Source organism: Oculina patagonica, chromosome 10, assembly GCF_052425735.1.
Source record: "Oculina patagonica isolate OP01 chromosome 10, crgOcupat, whole genome shotgun sequence".
NCBI lineage: Eukaryota > Metazoa > Cnidaria > Anthozoa > Scleractinia > Oculinidae > Oculina > Oculina patagonica.
This window is the reverse complement of record NC_135767.1, coordinates 14,645,462-14,664,421: the sequence shown is the minus strand read 5'-3', so window position 1 is coordinate 14,664,421 and position 18,960 is coordinate 14,645,462. Positions and strand designations below refer to the sequence as shown.

At 37.1% G+C, this 18,960-nt stretch overlaps 3 protein-coding genes across 3 annotated transcripts; all 3 read right to left on the bottom strand.

Annotated features, from left to right (window-relative positions):
• Positions 1-5,050: 5,050 nt before the first annotated feature.
• LOC144667278 (trace amine-associated receptor 5-like) lies at positions 5,051-5,899 on the bottom strand. The gene has a single exon (XM_078528673.1). It carries the CDS (start codon positions 5,897-5,899, stop codon positions 5,051-5,053), a length of 849 nt encoding a protein of 282 aa, XP_078384799.1.
• Positions 5,900-9,502: 3,603 nt separating this feature from the next.
• On the bottom strand, positions 9,503-10,398 carry LOC144667277 (5-hydroxytryptamine receptor 7-like). Its single transcript, XM_078528672.1, has one exon. It carries the CDS (start codon positions 10,361-10,363, stop codon positions 9,503-9,505), a length of 861 nt encoding a protein of 286 aa, XP_078384798.1. The 5' UTR covers positions 10,364-10,398.
• Positions 10,399-17,463: 7,065 nt separating this feature from the next.
• Positions 17,464-18,960, bottom strand: LOC144667097 (histamine H2 receptor-like). The gene has a single exon (XM_078528475.1). It carries the CDS (start codon positions 18,958-18,960, stop codon positions 18,115-18,117), a length of 846 nt encoding a protein of 281 aa, XP_078384601.1. The 3' UTR covers positions 17,464-18,114.

The window sequence follows — 18,960 nt, the reverse complement described above, 5'->3', positions numbered from 1 at the left end:
ATCTCGAGTCGAAGGGGTAAAAAGGTGAGGTCTGCATTCGAGCCTAATGGCCTATCCGGCTGGAGCTTATCCCGTTTTCTATAGCATGAAGCATCTAGTTGTGTTTCTTCTCCCTCTTGGTTTGGATGTTGGTCCATCACAGGGTTAACCCCAGAAGTAAGTTCGACGGTATCCATTTATAAACCTGAGTGGAGAGGGCACTGTGAGAGTAACGTGTTTCCCAACACAACACAGTGCCCCGGCCAGGTCTCGAACCCGGACCGTTCGACCCGGAGTCCAGCGCACTAACCATTAGGCCACCGCGCCTCGAAAAGAAATCGAAACCAAAGTCGAATTTTAGTAACACGAGTCGTGACGACTCGAATCGTTTTGTCAGCGTTTTCTACCCTCCCAAAAAACCTTGTTGTGTTTCGGCCAAGTCTCTCGCGAATCGACTTCATGTGTATCATTGAAATAGTGGCTTGCCTTGATGCGGATGTATTAAACATGATGACGGACTGGACATTTATCACAGATTAGCGGACAAAAGCAGCTGAATTGAATTTCTTATATATAATCGTACAAGACTGACCAAGACTGACTTCAGGCCTAGAAAGCATTTTGCGCGCTGTTAATGATTTGATTAACCCGAAGCTTTCGTAATTCATCATCTGCACGGAATTTCGATTTTCATTTTTTCACTCTCAAGTCGGCGGATTAGCTTTCAGTGGAAAACGAATAATTTCTGAAAGTGCGGAAGGACCGAGCTATATTTAGTTCTTGAAAACTGTTATTTTAATCTTAATTCATCATTCATGTCCGTGTTTCTTATGAATACGTATAGTTATATAAGTTTGAAGCTTTGTAAGGGTAAAAGGAGAAGTAAAACTGTCGTGAAAACGCGAAGAATGATTACCAAGAACATATAGATTTACAGTCTCGTAGATTACAAATTCTCGTCAAGAAAGACTGTTTTCGCCTTTTAAGCTACCCTTGTTATGTTATTGACTCAGATTAAAACAAAATTATTTTACATCAGTTTTCTTTCTTCCTTCCTGTTCCATGTCCATGGAGCGTGTTTGACGTACCATAACTGGTTCGAGGACATTCTTGAAGAGCTTTGTTAGATTTGAATTCGAAGTTAAGCTACTTAAAAAAATATTGCAGCTTAAATTACTGACACTTTGTTACGGATCACAGAATAGTTCAGTCTTTTAAACTCCTTCTTAATATCTCTCTTGAAGACGGCGTAATCTAAAGGGTTAACGGCGGAGTTCAAAAGCAGAAGGGGCACTTTGTATTGGATACACTCTTTTTATTTTTTAAGAATCTAGTTTATAAGAATATCGAGGCTGAAATTTGCGAATTTTTAAGAATATTTTAAGAATAAACCCGAGGCTGAGATTTTGAAAAGAATATAGTTTTTAGTTGAAACAAAATCAGGTATTATCGTTTCCGTCACTTTATCTCTGTGAGGAATGCTATGTTTAAAGCCAAAACCACCAGGCTGCAACGAAAAGCAATCGTTCATGTGCACAATGTAACACAATACAGATCTGGACACCAAACACTTGTAATTGATTACCCAATACTTGTTAAAACGGAAATGTGAAACGGTATTTTCTAAGAATGTTCATAAGAATATTTAAGCATAAATCGGCAGAAAAATAAGAATATTCAGCCTGGGTCGGAAAAACTGTATTCTTATAAAAAAAAAAAAGAGTGTATGATTATAACATGTTTTGTGATCACCGAACATATATACAAACTACAACGCAGAAGAATTCCGTAACACAAAAAAACAAGCATATATACAACAACTGCCATCATTTTAACTGCAGACATCCCCTGAGTTTTGAAGAAAACTCAATGGTTAAAATGTAACTGTTTGGCTAATGTGCGGGCAGATCGATCGTGTTTTAAAACAATGCGTAACATGGATGCAAAGCAGAAGATTACAATAACACACAGGAATAACTCAAAAACTATTAATAAGAAGTATTTTTGAAATACAGAAGAGTGATCTTATAAACACAGTTAAAGTAACTGAAATTGTCCAAGAGAAGGAAATCATTTCAACGACACAACGTTGTTTCATAAAAGTCAAATCTTTTAGAGGTTTAACGACGGCCATGTGGCGATCCAGTACTAAACTGCACAAGTTAACGGCCAATGCGTACAGGAACAGCTCCGATATGAAGGCTTTCACTTTGTAAAACAAACCTTGTGAGTTGCATTCACTCAATATCTCGCAGAAAAACAATGACGGCAATACGCTCATCCCCACACAGAAATCAGCCACTGCTAATGAAATGATAAACGCGCTGGTTTTCGTTCGAAGCTGCCGTTTCCTGCAAACAATGAAAATAACAAATCCATTTCCAGTCATCGTCAGGATGGAAAGAAACCAGCCAAGAATCGAGAGACATGTTTCCATTTTCCAGCTTACGGTAGAGATTTATATTGATGATTATCGCATCGGGAGTGGTATTTCAAACAACCGAAAAAGCGTCGCATTGTTTTATCGTGTTCATATCAAGGTTGTTTTATAAATCATCCGGTCTCCACTAATTACAATGCATCGTTCCATTTAGTTTATCACGATCTTATCTTATTCAAATGACATCTAACTACGCACCAGCAAAATCTGTTATGTAAAGAAAAGATGTCGGCCGATACCATCAGCTAGGCTTGCAGAAAACTTCGCTCATTTTTTTAATCTTGTTTTGAAAGATAAGGCAAATTGTCCACACCCACATTCATCAGCAAAACGTTCGTTGTTAATAGTTAAAGCATAAATGGTTAACATTTTAACGGTCTTTTCTTGTGGCAGATGTTTATTTAATCTAGGATCTCAAAGGCTGCTTATTATTCGCATGTTCTTGTTTTAAATTTAAATTAAAGCAAACTGAGAACATCAATTAGTCCATAAAGATTTTGATTGACGTTTTGATGCACCAAGTCTGACATATTTTATGGGTTATTGAGCTTCTAACCAATCAAGGAGTGATGACGTAACTTCCAATCAGCTCTTGATTGATATATAAACCTACCATTCATTTCGATTTTTACAATAACTGAGCAAATTCTCGCGCGCTGATTGGCTAATTTTCATTGTCAATAAGAGTGCAGACGCATGAAACTCGTAGCTGACGCAATCAGCGAAGGCTTTGTCAATCTTTTCAGCACTGATTTAGCGCTGTATTCTTGATAAGGCGAGAATTATTCCACAAAACTAGAAGTCTTCAATGAGGAAATCATCTAAAATTTATCGGTAAAAACTTAAGAAACCAGTGCAACCTGACAGCGAAGAGATCAGGATGTTTATCGAGGATTCAGACCGAAAATCGGCGGTGAGCGGAAATGTGTGCTCTCAATGAAATTAGGAAGCTAAACCGCGTTTTAGCGGATTATTTTGTGAACACTTTTCAGTGGATTAAAGGTTAGTTGAACAATTCGAATTTTCTCTTGTATTTCTGGCGGTATTCTTACCAAACTTTTAATTTACGAACCTGTGAGTGTGATTCTCCGAATTACAGCGACAAAATTTAGATTCTGCAGGCGTACGGCAATCACATCTCCACCGTAGATTTCTTTCCTTCGTTTTAAAAACAGTTTTGGCTTTTTGTTATTTTAAAAAACAAATTGACATCAGTTTTTTTATGCGTCTATCCTGTTATTGATGATAAATTTCGTCATAACATTGTCAAAGTTTGTTGAAGATCCACTCGCCTAGCGGCTCGTGGATCTACAACACTTTGACAATGTTATGACGCAATGTATCATCAATAACAGGACAGACGCATAAAAAATTGATGTCAATTTGTTAAATTTATATTTAGAAGTCTGTTTGAACCATATCAATACCATCAAGAGATAGGCACTGATTTTTCTTATCGACGTTAGTGAATGAATAAAATAGTGTTCATGCCTTCGTGCCATGTCATAATTATGTCATAGCCTGATGAAGGTATAATTATTTTTGCCTTCTCCCTTTCGGCGAAAAATAATTTAATAATGAGCTACATTCTCCGCGCTTGTTTACTGCGCACAAACAACACTAAGAACACTGCTATATGGAGTAAAACTAGCTAGGGGCAGTTAAAGACCCCCAGCCGATTTAATCAAAAATTAATTTCACTCACCTATTACAAAAACATTTATCACAAAAATTGTAATTAGCCCAGTAAAGGTGAGGGCACAAAAACGGGAAAAAAAACTAAAACCAATAAAACGGGAACAGGACGTCCACAAGAGACACAGCGGGCATGAAAAGGGGAGGTGGTGGGGTGCGCAAACAAACGTTCCCATCTTATAAACATACATCTGTAAACATTAGTGATTTCATCTAAAAAATTTAAAAGTGATGTTTTAAATTACGCGCCCAATATGACTTCGAACAAACAGTACAAGTATTAATTCGATCCTTTCCCTTTCTTCCCCGTCTCTTCGTCAGATAACATGTCATCGAAGATTTTATTGGAGTTCCAGATTTTCCATTTTTGAATTTTAAATTTCTATTTATTTTTAATTTCATGGTATTGACGTTAAATCATCATGATCTGCCATATTTATCGTTCGATAATGAAGGTACACTGTAGGGTATGTTATAATTTTTTTTTTCTCTAGAAAATCTAAGAGGGCTATGATAATACATAGACAAGAGAATATGCGTCGTGCATTAAAAGTATGGTGTTAACGTTTGTAGCTTTTTGAAGAGGGTTGGTTGGGGGGGGGGGGAGGGGGGGGGGGGAGAAGGAAAAACTGTATGTTCCATAAACACAAGGAATAATTACAACGTTTGTTTCATGTATGTCGTTTATTTAGAAGTACAAATGGATTTATCTGGTAGATAACAAATCTTCGTCACCATTTAGAGATACGCTTGCTATGTCTATTGCCTCGAACACAAGTAAAATTAAATTACATTAGTTTTCTTTATCTTTTTCTCACTTATTTTCTGTTGCCAGTTCCTTTATTTTCCATTTCCAGTTTAAGGGAGCCGCCTTAGATTCGAATCGAACATGCCATATTGACAAATTAACATTATATCTTTATGAAAGCGACTGATTTATTTACATTTTTTATGATAGATCAGTCTTTTAAACTCCTTCTTAATGTCTCTCTTGAACACGGCGTAAGCTAACGGGTTACAGGCGGAGTTCAAAACCTGAATAGGTAGCTTGTATTGGAGATCATTGCATGATTTGTGGTCACTAAAAATATAAACAAAACTACAACGCAAGAAGATGCCATAACACACAAGAAACAAGCATACAACAACCGCCATCATTTTGACTGCAGACTTCTCCTGAGTTTTAAGCAAAACGTGATGATTAAAACGTAACTGTTTGGCTAAAGTTCGGGCAGATCGATCGTGATTGCAAACAATGATTAACATGGATGCGAAGCAGGAGGTAACAATAAAACATAAAAATAACTCAAAAACCACATAAAACCAGTTTACAATATTAATGATAGGAAACTTTTCTGAACTATACTCGAGTGACTTAACAAACACAGTAAAAGTAATAGAAGTTGCCCAAGAAAAGGAAACCATTTGTATAACACGGCGGCGCTTCATAAAAGTCAAGTATTTTAAAGGTTTCACAACGGCCATGTAGCGATCCAGTACTAAACTGCACAAGTTCAAGGCGGATGCGTACGAAAATAATTCCCATATGAAAGTTATCAGGTTGTAAAGCACAACTTGGGAGTCGCACCCACTTCTCTCGCAGAAGAACAGTGACAGGACCACGCTCATCCCCACACAAAAGTCAGCTAATGCTAATGAAACGACGAACGCGTTGGTTTTGGTTCGAAGCTGCCGTTTCCGGCAAACAATGAAGATAACAAATCCATTTCCAGTCATCGTCAGGATGGAAAGGGACCAACTGAGAATCCAGAACCAGGTTTCCATATTCCAGCAACACTGTGGAGAGTTCAAATTATCTTGATGATGAATAGAAGCGAGTACTTCAAAAGACCGAAAACGCGTTGTCTTAGCTTATATTTATATAATGGTTGTTTTATAGCCATCTGGTCTCAACTAATTATAATGCATCGTTCCATTTTAATTAGGAACTTTACTTATTCAAATGACATCTAACTACGCACAAGCTACTACTGTTATGTAAAGAAGGGATGTCAAGCGATGCCATCTGTTAGTCTCGCAGGGAAATTTGCTCATTTTTCGAAACTCGTTTTAAAAGCTAAGGCAAATTTTCCACATCCGCATTGATAGCTAAACTTTTCTTGTTATAAGTTCAAAAAATGTTAAAATATTTTCTATAGCTAAAGCATTAGACACCCAATAAAGATTTTTGAGTGACGTTTTGATATAGTCGTTTCTTTCCTTCTAACCAATCAAAGAGCAATGACGGAAACACATTGCAGCATTGATTAGACAAGTCGTCCTCCAGGCCAAGGCAGATGACTTCCTGCCAAAGTTTCTATTTGGATTACAAACATTGTTAATTAATTTGAGGCACTGATCCTTCATATCAGCAATAAGAGCAAGTTTTCTTGTTTTTGACTATAAAATCTGCGACAACCGGTTAAAGGCAATTTGAACAATCTTTTCTTTTCGCATATGGTTATCATGAAATGTTGCTTCTTTTTCACCCTTCTGGTCAATTCATAAAAGACATAGACATATTTTACTTGTTTTCCGAACTTTTAACCAATCAAGAAGTTATGACGTAGGTACAAATAAGCTCTTTATTGACTTCTACAATTCCCATTCATTGCGATATTTTTAATTGGAGGTCTGTTTTATTCAACCATATCGATACCATCAAGAGATAGCCCATGATTCTTCCAATAGCCGACAATAAATGAATAAAAATAGTCTACATGGCTTCATGACATGTCATATGTCATAGTTTGATCACCGCATGATCATTTTTTTATTGCTTTTCCAAGCTTCTTGGCCAATTAAAGAGTGATGCATGACACAAACTCAAATCGGCCTCTTTGACTATCATGATTGCCACTCAATTCGGGGAACTATATGTCCTCGCATTTCTTGTCTAAGTTCTTATTTAACAATATAAAAAAATTGCATTGTTATAACAAGGACAATCCTTTATATCGGCAATGGCAGCAAAGTCTATTCGGTTTTCTTAAAAAAAAACTATATACCGATAAAAATTATTATTTCTGCAACGAACAACATATCGGGATGCGCAATGACGTCAAGTTATTTTTGTTTTAAACCTAAATATAAAAAAGCTGAAAACATTATTTACGACAGGCTTAGTTTGACAATTTTTATGGGTTTGCTTAGCTTCCAACAATCCCAGCGATGATGCAACCATCAATTGGCTTGGTTGACTTTCACGCTTCCCATTCAGTTCGAATAATTGTGTTTTGTACTGTCCGAGTTTAAGTTAAACCATATCAATAGTATCACGATTTAATGCACAATGTTAGAAACAAAGGCAAATCCTTTATGTCGCAAGCAATGACTGCAAAAATTTCGTTTTAAAAGTTTGAATTATACATTTGATCATTTACATACAGCTGTAAACATCAATGACTTCATCATAAAAGTTTTATTTAATGTTTTAACATGCGTATCTATTTTGTCATCCTTAAATTGATTTTCCAAACTTCTTAACCAATCAAACGGCGCTAATTCGATCCTTCCCCGCCCTCCCAAGTTTCCTTGTCAGATAACTTGTCGTCGAAGTTTTTATTGGAGTTCTCGGTTTACCGTATTTATTTGATTAAGCGCACTGGGAGCTTATTACTTTTTTGGCACCTTGAGAGTGGGCGCTTATTCGAGGTGGGCGCTTATTAAGTTTTCACCATTTTTTAGCAAGTAGTATGTTTATTTTTCAAGAAAACAATGTATAATAACTAAACGTGAAAATGCACCAAAACTGAATTTTAACTGTTCAATACATGAAAATTTTCAGTAAAAAGACTAAACAATCTCGGCCTTCGGGGTAGCCTCTTAGGTAGTACTTAGTCGATTTCAATCTCAACTTCAATTATTATCAAAATTCCTCTTGTGCCCTCTTTTAGGGGGGTGGGGGTAAGCGCGTATTTAAGGCTGAGCGCTTATAAACTTTTCCTACCTTCAGTGTGGGCGCTTATTCGAGGTTGGGCGCTCAATCGAATAAATACGGTACCTTTTAGCACAATGATCTGTCTTATGAAGCTTCATTGCATTACGCATTATTAAAGACACTGCGGAGTTTAAGGGATTTTATCATGTCTTGAACATCAAATAGCATCATGATAACGCTTAGACCGATAAACAGTCGTTCTTTATTTCTCTTTAAACAATCATTTCTGGTAAGACGCAGGCGGAAAAGACGCGGCAAGACGCGGATCGCCTAAAGCGTGTGCCCTGGCGCGCGAAACTTGCTCTAGAAAAAAATACGAATTTTTAAATTACAGTCTAGATAATTGTGTTATATAAATGTTCTGGTTTTGTTCAGCTACATGTACACTGTTAAAAATATTTGCGTAGGCAGCTTTTAGTCTTTCTTTACAATATTTGTCTCATGAGCTTAAGCGCTAGAAAAAGCTAGCTATAAAAATATCAATTCTGAATATTGAAACTACTTGGTACGATTAACTTTCGCTATACATTTAAGCCCGATGTATTAAATACATTTTCTGTGACGCAGGTTTGAAAACTTGATATTTGACAAAGAATGAATGGCTCATTAGCGCTTTTGCCACCCCTAAATTTTGCAGTTTTTGAACGCTTATATCTTCTTAAATATTACAAAGAGCTGGCAATTTCGCTGATAATTAACTGGAGTCACTTTGTATAATTTTATAGCATGATGCATGCCTTCTCTACGCAAATTCGTATGCGCGCTAATTAGGCAAAATGTAAACAATGACATCAGCAAAGATCGCCCTATATAAAGTACGGAAGTAAACAATTTTATCTCCTGATCTTTGTGATAAACGTTAGATCTGAAGTTTATCTACCTTTACTAAAACAGACAAGACATTGCAGCTAAAAATACCATCATCATCATCATCATCAAAACCTTTATTTACACACGATAGGGTTTAAAGCACAATGCTTGTGGGGTCGTGTATTAAACTAAATATTACAAAATACTAATAAACTAATAGATTTCTAAATTACAACTAAATGCTTATATACTAAATTGGATCGTATCTACTATAAAAATAATTAATTACATAACAATCAGTAACATTTAAAGTCATTGTAATGCCTAGGGAGCGACTGAACCGACTGAGCATTGAAATTAAGCTCCTTAATATAATTGTCATTTTTCACTTTTCGATAGAAAACCGGAAATTGGGATCCTGTATTATACGACGAAACAGCATTCCATAGGATGGCCCCCCTATGTTCAATTGAATTTTTTGCAAAGTATGAATTAAATCTAGGGACCACGATGTTATTGTTTCTTCTGAGGCTGTAAGAAATCCTGGCTTATTTCGCTAGGTGTGACAATGCAGTTGGTGCTTCACCGTTTACCACCCTGTAAATTAGTTTAATTATCCGGAGTTTGTATAAGTACACTTACACTTTTTTATGGATTACAGAATAGATTAGTCTTGTTAACTCTTTCTGAATGTCTCTCTTAAAGATGGCATAAGCCAAAGGGTTTACAGCGGAGTTTAAAACAACAATAGGCAGTTTATATTGGATATCATAACATAATTTGTGACCACTAAAAATACGTACAAAGTTGCAGCGCAAAGCAATTCCGTAACACACCAGAAACAAGCATACAACAATAGCCATCATTTTAATCGCCGACTTATCCTGAGTTTTGAAGAAAGCTCGTTGATTAAAACGCAACTGTTTGGCTAATATGCGTGCAGATCGATCGTGCTTGTAAACAACAATTAACATGGATGCAAAGCAGAAGATTACAATAGCACAAGTGAATAACTCAAGAACTGTATAAAACCAGTCAATAACATACTGCATGACTAGAGACGTTTCGTAACTATAAATCAGTGACCTTACAAATAGAGTGAAAGAAACTGAAATTGTCCAAGATAAGGAAATAGTTTGAATGACACGGCGACGCTTCATAAAAGTCAAGTATTTTAAAGGTTTCACAATGGCAATGTAGCGGTCCAGTACTAAAGTACATAGGCTCATGCCTGATGCGATCGAGAACAGCTCCGATAGCGAGACTAACACCTTGGAAGATACACCTTGGGAATCGCACTTACTCACTTTATCGCAGATGAACATTGGCGGTACCAAGCTCATCCCCACACAGAAATCAGCCACTGCTAATGAAACGATGAACGCGTTGGTTTTCGTTCGAAGCTTCCGTTTTCCGCAAACAGTGAAGATAACAAATCCATTTCCAGTCATCGTCAGGATGGAAAGAAACCAGCCGAGAATCCAGAACCAGGTTTCCATTACCAGCTACACTGTAGAGAGTTCAAGTTATCTTGATGATGAATAGGAACGCGTTTTTTAAAAAGAGCTACGAGGCGTCGTTTTATCGTATTTATATTAATGTTTATTTTTTTATAACCATCTGGCTCCTCATTGCTCAAATTTTTAATTAGAACTTAGCTAATTCAAATGGCATCTTACTACGCACAAGCTCCTACTCAGTTATCATGGTAAAGTCGTGTCGGTCGATGCTATCATTTGGGCTTGCAGGAAAATTCGCTTATTTTTCGAATCACGTTTTAAAAGCTTAGGCAAATTTTCCACATCCGCATTGATAGCTAAACTTTTCTTGTTATTAGTTCAACTAAAAATGGTAAAATATATTCTATAGCTAAAACATTAAACACCCAATAAAGATTTTTGAGTGACGTTTTGACATAACAAGTATGACTTTTTTAGTTGTTTCTTTTTTCTAACCAATCAAACAGCGATGACTCAAACACTTTGCAGCATTAATTAGACAAGCCGACCTCCAGGCCAAGTCAGATGACTTCCTGCCGAAGTTTCTATTTGGGATACAAACATTGTAAGTGGAAACATTCTTCATATCAGCAATAGGAGCAAGTTTTTCTTGTTTATGTGCTATGAAAGCAAAGTTACCAAAAAATAAAAAAAATAAAAAAAATTAATCAGCCTTAAATCTGCGACAAAGGAATTTTGGACATGTAATCTTTTTTTATCTCATATATATGGTTACCATGAAACGTTGCTTCTTTTTTACCCTTCTGGTTATTCCATAAAAAATTTGAGACGAGTTTTGACACGCCGAGTTAGACGTATTTTATGGGTTTTTCGAGCTCCTTGCCAAACAAGAGGTTATGACGTAACTACCAATCAGCTCTTGATTGATATCTACACCCCAAATTCATTGCATTATTTATATTTGGATGCCTGGTTTATTTAACGATATCGTACCATCAAGAGATAGCCAATAATTCTTCTAATCGCAGGCAATGGATGAATAAAATAGTCTTTAAGCCTTCATGACATGTCATATGTCATAGCTTGATGACGATATGATCATTTTTATATTGGTTTTCTAAGCTTCTTGAGAGTGATGCATGACGCAAACACAAACCGGGCTCTTTGTATTTCACACCTGCAGTTCAATTCAAATAACTAGTTGTTTTCGCATTTAATTCTTGTCTGCGTTCTCGATAACTAAACGATATAAAAAATCGCACATTGTTGAAAGCTGAGATAATCCTTCGTATCGGCAATAACTGCAAAGTTTCCTCTTTCTATTATTTTTTTAAGTTTAAATTATATTTATTAATTCTACATCAGGAAACATCATCGTGATGCGCCTTGACGTCAAGTTCTATTGTTTTTTAAGCCTTATCAACAAGCTGAAAGCATCAGTAACGGATAAAAGATTTTGAACGATTGACGTTTTGACATACTGAGTTTTCTATTAACGTCTAACCAATCACAGAAATGACGCAACCATTGATTGGCTTGTTTGACTTTCACGCCTCCCATTCAGTTCCAATAACTTGTCTTCGTATTTTTGAAAGGAAGATCATGGTTTAACCATATCAATATCACGGATTATGCACATTGTCTTGCCATACCAAAACAATAATTACGGCTGTTTGGGGATTCTGAGAGGGTTGATAAAGGCGAATGTTGAGAGAAGACAGGGGTAAATTAAGTGTCCATTTTACTTGCATGCAAAAAAGTGGACTGTGTGATATTTTACAAGTTATTTTAGTATCAGCTTGGTTAATCTAAGCGTCATTAACCCAATCAAAACTTGAATTCTGGATTGAGGCACGTTTTCAATATCGAACTCTTCGATTAAAAGAATGGAAGTTTAAAACGTCTTGGGGATCAAATGAAAGAAAAATGTCTTTCATGTATAATCTTCGGCGAGTGAATGCAACATCTGCCAAGATATTTGGTTACAATTCAAATCTCGCCAAGAACAACCCTTTTCGCAAATCGATATCGCAGTCATTGTGGCCTTATCCGTCGCATGGCTTTTATTTTCTACATTTTCATTTTCATTTTTTTGTTCATTTCTACAATTTTTATTGGTAACCTTACCTTCAATTCTGTCGTTTACTTCTCCTACGTCCTCCTTAACGAATTTGTTTTCGCTGAAGTTTAGATGTACACATCTCGACGACGATCGCGAGCTACCTTAATTAAAACAATTGAGTGTATATTAAACATATTAATATATTAAACTAAACTAAATATATTTCTTTAAAGACTCTTAACTTACTTAAGCTTTTTTTAGATCACAAAAAAGATCAGTGTTTTAAACTCTTATAACGTCTCTCTCGAAGATAGCGTATGCTAAAGGGTTAACGGCAGAGTTCAAAATCTGAAGAGTTACCTTGTACTGGAGATTATCAGTACATGATTTCTCACCATTAGAAACCAGGACAAAGTTACAACGCAGAAAAACTCCGTAACACAGGGGAAACAAACCTGTAACGATTGCCATCATTTTAACCGCAGACTTGTCCTGGGTTTTAAGTAAAACGTGATGATTAAAACGTAACTGTTTGGCTAGGATGCGGGCAGATCGGGCGTGCTTCCAAACAACATGTACCATCGATGCGAAGAAAAAGATTACAATAGCACTCAAGAGTAACTGAGTGTGTGTTACAAGGGACCAGCGGACAAAAGTAGTTAAAGTGACTTATCGCCAAATCATCTAACATGATACCTCCGACAGCTTTTTTCACGCCTTTAATGATATAATCCACCCGAGGCTTCCTTAAGCAATAGACCACACTTTCTAGGGCTTTACTGGCGTAATAAAGCCACGCGGGATGTTGGGAGAACACGAGAAAAGCTTGTAAATCGCGAGCCGTCAGGCGAGTGATTTACAAGCTTTTCAGTGTTCTCCCAACATCCCAAGTGGCTTTATTACGCCAGTAAAGCCCTAGAAAGTGTGGTTTATTGCTTTTATGAAATAACTATAGGAAACGTCCTTCAAAGAAATAAGAATCTATTTTATTTTTCGTGATCAAATGTCTTATTCTCAACAAGTTCATCGAATGACGCGGTAAACCAATCACAGCGGCCGAAAGAATAAATCACAGGTTCAGCTCCACACACAAAATCCACAATTCGACGCGACAAAAACGTTTAAAAGTTCCTTTAAAGCTATGAAAGTCATAATAAAGGAAAGGAAAAAGACAAACTGTCACGGTATAAAATGTATTCAACGATTTTAAAGTTCTTTGACGTGGAAATCTAGCAAATTGTGGCCGGAGTCATTCACCGCGAAAGTAAAAGCAGGTAAAAGACTGCACGAAAACTTTGCAAGTTTACAAACTTCACAGACTGACGAAGGTATTGAGAATAAAGGTTAGTTCCACAAACACTTCTTTAGAAATTTGTTCTGAATTTATTTATTCCGTATTCTTTTGTTTTCGCCGAATAACGGACTTGAGATAAAGCACTGAAAGCTCGTAAAACTGAAGATATAATTTAAGCGCGTACAAGAACTCAGTGTGAGGTTTTGCCATCAAAATAATTCTAGTTCATCGCGACAAATTCGATCAGTTTTATTTCCTTTTAAATAACATTTCCGAGTTAATGTTGAATGTAACCATATCCATTTTTTTCCAATCCAGTGAAAGCGGACCTGTTCATTCTGTTACTGCTCACTCAGTCAGTGTTTGTCTCAGCGTTTTGTCTTGTTTTCTCTAGTGCCTTTGCTCAACTGTTGTGGGCGGGAAAATTCAATTTTGTGATCCACCCTCAGTAAATTTTCATAATGATCATTTACGATAATCATATATCCTCCGTTTTAACCATTAGATAGACCAAAAGAATACATTAAACTAAGTTAATTCTTCGTCCTTATGCGTAATCGAGCGTAGTGCGGCCATGTTGGGACAGAAGCGGGACTTTACCGGTACAATAGTACATAGGTTTTTGACCAATCAGAGCGCGCGTAGTATCTGAGTTATTTTATAAAACGCAATGGAATTCCGTAACAAACAAGAAACAGGCATACGACAACTATCATCAATTTTACTGTAGACTTCTCCTGAGTTTTAAAGAAAACTCGATGGTTAAAACGTAACTGTCTCATGTGCGGGCAGATCGATCGTGCTTAGAAACAACAATTTATTTATCTGGCTTACAGTAGATCAATGTTTAGGATCAGAAGATGCGAAATTCAGTATTTTATGGAGCATTTCTCACGATCAGTTGACTCGAGCTGCGAGTCAATCGTTACAAATTGCAGTGAATGTATGGGATCAAATAGCGCGTACCGTGACGCTTACGTCGCGAGGCCTCAAACACAGCGACTTGTCTGCCTGTGTTATTATGAAACTGATTGCAAAGAAGGGCCCTAAAATAAGATCTTTAACTAAAACGCATTATTGTCACCCCATGAAGATTTGTCGTTTTGGCACGACGAGTAGGACCCCTTTAGTGGTTTCTAAACTATTAAATATATAACTGATAACGCAGCCATCATGAATCGTTAATTCGGGAAGCCGGACTCCAAGTCAGATAACGTGTCGCCAAAGTTCCTATTTTAGTTCTAGTTTGCCAAAATCAACACCATAAACTGACAGAAATTGAAAGTAAAATGTGAAGTTAATCCTTTTTATCGACAAAAGGGGACAGTTTCCTTGTTTTAACCAAAAAATGCGAAAAAAAAGACCGCTTCAATGCAAATTTTTAATGACATATTGCGCGCGTTTGTTTAGTTTAAACTCGTTCTTCAAGCTTATTGACTGGGCAAGGGTTAACTTGACCCAATCGACCATCTTGCTTTCTAGTTGGGTAATCGAAGCTTTCTTTGTAATTCTTTTGACATACAGTATTTACCTCTCATATTATTTTCCGATAAGTTTATTATCTCAAAACACGACGTAGTTTAAAGGGCCTGATTACATGGCAAATTTCAGCCCGGTTTGCTGGGCTGAAAGTGAGCTTGCGGATGCGCCTTGGTGGTTTTCAACAAAAGGAAATGGCGGCCACGATAATTATTCAATTTTAAAGGTGTTCAGCCCGGGCTGAAATTCTCCATGTACAATAAAAATTTCAGCCCGGGCTGAAATTCGCCATATAATTGGGCCCTTAGAATACGTAACCACACGTGACCATTATCATACCAGGCTTTCATTTCAAATTTTTTAAAAACCATAAGCAAGTGGACGAAAACGGCGAAATTTTAAAATGAAATAATCAATGTTAGAAAACGGAAGAGAGAAAATTAGTAGAGAATTACTTTTAAGTTGCATTCACAAAGCCAAAAGAAAATTGGAACAATCCACACGACAAGAACTCGTTTACTACAGTTCTCAAACAAACAAGCAACCACACAGGGATTTTTCGCATCGTTTTAAGTTCTCCGCGATGATTGCTGAGCAAGATTTTAATATTAAACTCCAGGGGTAAAATTGCCGCGTTTGAAGCCATGTTACTATTGGTGACTATTGGTGACCGAGGCGTTTAGAAAAGACGCTTTTTAAGCGTGGCCTGCAGATGTCAGTACTTATACACCACGGACTTGAGAGAAACTGGAGATACTGTTACCAGAATGGTGACTGATAACTAAGGCCCCGTCCACACTGACCCGGGTAAATTTGAAAACGGAGAAATTTGAAAACGCCGCGTAAAATGTTTTCCGTCCACATTAACCCGGGTAAATTTGAAAACGATACGCTTCATTAGTAAGTAAAAGTAAAGTCTTTATTTAACGAGGGTAGCACTAAAATAACATAAAAAATACTAACAAACCAGTGGCCCTCTAAAATTATTTACAATAAAATATAAAAATACACTATTTCACGCTCCAAGTCCAAACGCTCATTGGTGAGCGTTTTTGAAAAGCTCCGTTTTCGGTGACCGAAAACGCCGTTTCAGTGTGGACGGTTGGCCTAACCGGAGAAAAAAAAAGATGCGTTTTCAAATTTACCCGGGTCAGTGTGGACGGGGCCTAAGGCTTTGTAGACCTGTGCACTAATGGTGGGCCAGCAGACAGCTGCAGTTACGCTTATTCCTTTGACTTCGCTTGTAGCAAAGGATACTTTCCCACATTCATAAATTGCTGCGTTATCCACTCAAACTAGCCTGAATTTCAGACATCCCTCTGTGCTCGCCTACTCGCCAGAAGAGACGTCTGAACACATCTGGGCCTAATGCCGTCCGGTGACGTCACTACCCGAAAACCGGGTAGTGATTTTGATTGGTTGATTTAAAAATTATTTGCATAATTATGTGAAATTATGACTGAATTTTACCGCGCGAGGATTGTAATTTGAAAACGTTTGGAATGAGTTCACCTTCCCAGAAATGAATTTATTAGTCATTTACCTTGAGTTTATTACTTTATTAGATTACCTACGGATGAAGAATAGTAATGGAAATCGGTAGGTTTTAAGTTGGCGGCATTCGTCGCTTCGACATGCAGTGTTTTGCCAAATTTTACGTATTCTTGTTTTGTCAACAAAGCCGCTCGACGCTTAATTATGTAGTGCAGCCTCGATGAGCAAGTGATTTCTGAACTCAGTGCCCACGGTCAAGTAGGATATTTTTGTATTGAATTCCGTTTCTTGATGCCTCTGTTACCGTCTAAATTGATTCATTTAAGTACTCACGATTTGTCCGCTGGGTAACATATTATATTTTGATCGCTAGATAAAGCAAATCAGTTCAGATTATTAAAGTCGGTTCCGTAAAAGAATATAGCCTGCAGTCGATTAAAATCTCATTCATTTGTCTCAAGTTTTCAATAGTTTACTATTAAAACAATTTTATACCCTGTAATCCTTTATTGAAGCGATTTTCTTTCACAATTTCATGGCTTCAACAGAAACTTTTCCGCATGAATTAAAACCAAAGTGTAGTAGTGACGTCACCGGACGGCATTAGGCCCAGATGTTTTCAGACGTCTCGTCTGGCGAGTAGGCGAGCACAGAGGGATGTCTGAAATTCAGGCTTCACTCAAACAAGCTGCGATTCAATTACATTATATGTTTTTTTTTATGTTTTTGCATTTTATTTTCTAAACAAAGCTTTATTAGTCTTGCATATTCAATTGAAACATTTTTGACATTTTGCACACGCTGCTTGATTCAGTTATCGCTGTTGTTGTCGTTTTTCTTCTCTATTTTGGTGGCGTTGGGGAACATTGAACTTCATAAGGGAGCTTAAAGGCTGGTTCTCATATGATCGCCCCGATCGTCTCTGTCGCTTCTGTCGTTAGCAAAGTCTGAGGTGATTGGAGCAAGCAAACTTTTTGAAGCGGCAGAAGCGACAGAGGCGATCGGGACGATCATATGAGAACCAGGCTTAAGCAAACTACGGCGACAACGTGAACTAGAACGTTACCAAAAAAGGTTTTATCGACATAATAATGATTCTGCACGTGCGTTTGAAATTATAGTACATTTCTTTTGGTTGTTGTCTGCAAAACAACAACGTGAAATGACCAAATTCTCCGTATTTTGGAGAACGTGAGCGACGAAGGTTAACTTTAAACGCTCTTTTTACATATTAAGCTAGAGCTAGTTCTTAAACCAATAGATATACTGAATACATCTGAAAAATTGCGAGATTCTCGACTAAAAAACATAAATCCATTTTTCACATGGCGTTGTTCCCGGTGTCCCTGTCGTCATTGCTTAAGCTCGCTATTGTCCTAAAGACAACCTCGCTAAAATGCCGAGAAAAACCACCTTGAGTACGACAATTTACAAATTTTTTGATCGAAAGTTACACTTTTGTTAGATCACAAAATAGATCAGTCTTTTAAACTCCTTCTTAATGTCTCTCTTGAAAATGGCGTAAGCTAACGGGTTAACGGCGGAGTTTAAAATTAGTAGAGGTATCTTGTAATGGAAATCATCACAAGATTTGTGACCACTTAAAACATAAACAAAGCTACAACGCAAAGCAACTCCGTAGCACACAAGAAACAAACATACAACAAGTGCCATCGTTTTAACCGCAGATGTCTCAGGGATTTTAAGTAAAACTCGATGGTTGAAATTTAACTGTTTGGCTAGGTTGCGGGCAGATCGGCTGTGCTTGTAAACAACAATTAACATGGATGAAAAGCAGAAAATTACAATAACGGACAGGAGTAACTCAAAAACTAAATAAAACCATCCGTAAATATTTATGACGAGGGATGTTTTTGAACTATACCAGAGTGATCTTAAAATTACATCGATAGTAAATGAAATTGTCCAAGATAAGGAAATCATTTGAATGACACGGCGGCGCTTCGTAAAAGTCAAGTATTTTAAAGGTTTCACAACCGCCATGTAGCGATCCAGTACTAAACTGCACAAGTTCACAGCTGATGCGTACAAGAACAGGTCCCATGTGAAGGCTATCACTTTGTAAGACATACTTTGTGAGTTGCATCCACCCAATATCTCGCAGAAAAACAGTGAAGGAACAACACTCACCCCCACACAAAAATCAGCTACTGCTAATGAAACGACGAACGCGTTGGTTTTGGTGCGAAGCTGGCGTTTCCTGATTACGATAAAGATAACAAATCCATTTCCGGCCATCGTCAAGATGGAAAGAAACCAGCCAAGAATCCAAAACCAGGTTTCCAT

Bases quoted from the DNA above. Each gene is read 5' to 3' on its own strand.
- LOC144667097 (XM_078528475.1), bottom strand. From the start codon at position 18,960: ATGGAAACCTGGTTTTGGATTCTTGGCTGGTTTCTTTCCATCTTGACG.
- LOC144667277 (XM_078528672.1), bottom strand. From the start codon at position 10,363: ATGGAAACCTGGTTCTGGATTCTCGGCTGGTTTCTTTCCATCCTGACG.
- LOC144667278 (XM_078528673.1), bottom strand. From the start codon at position 5,899: ATGGAAACCTGGTTCTGGATTCTCAGTTGGTCCCTTTCCATCCTGACG.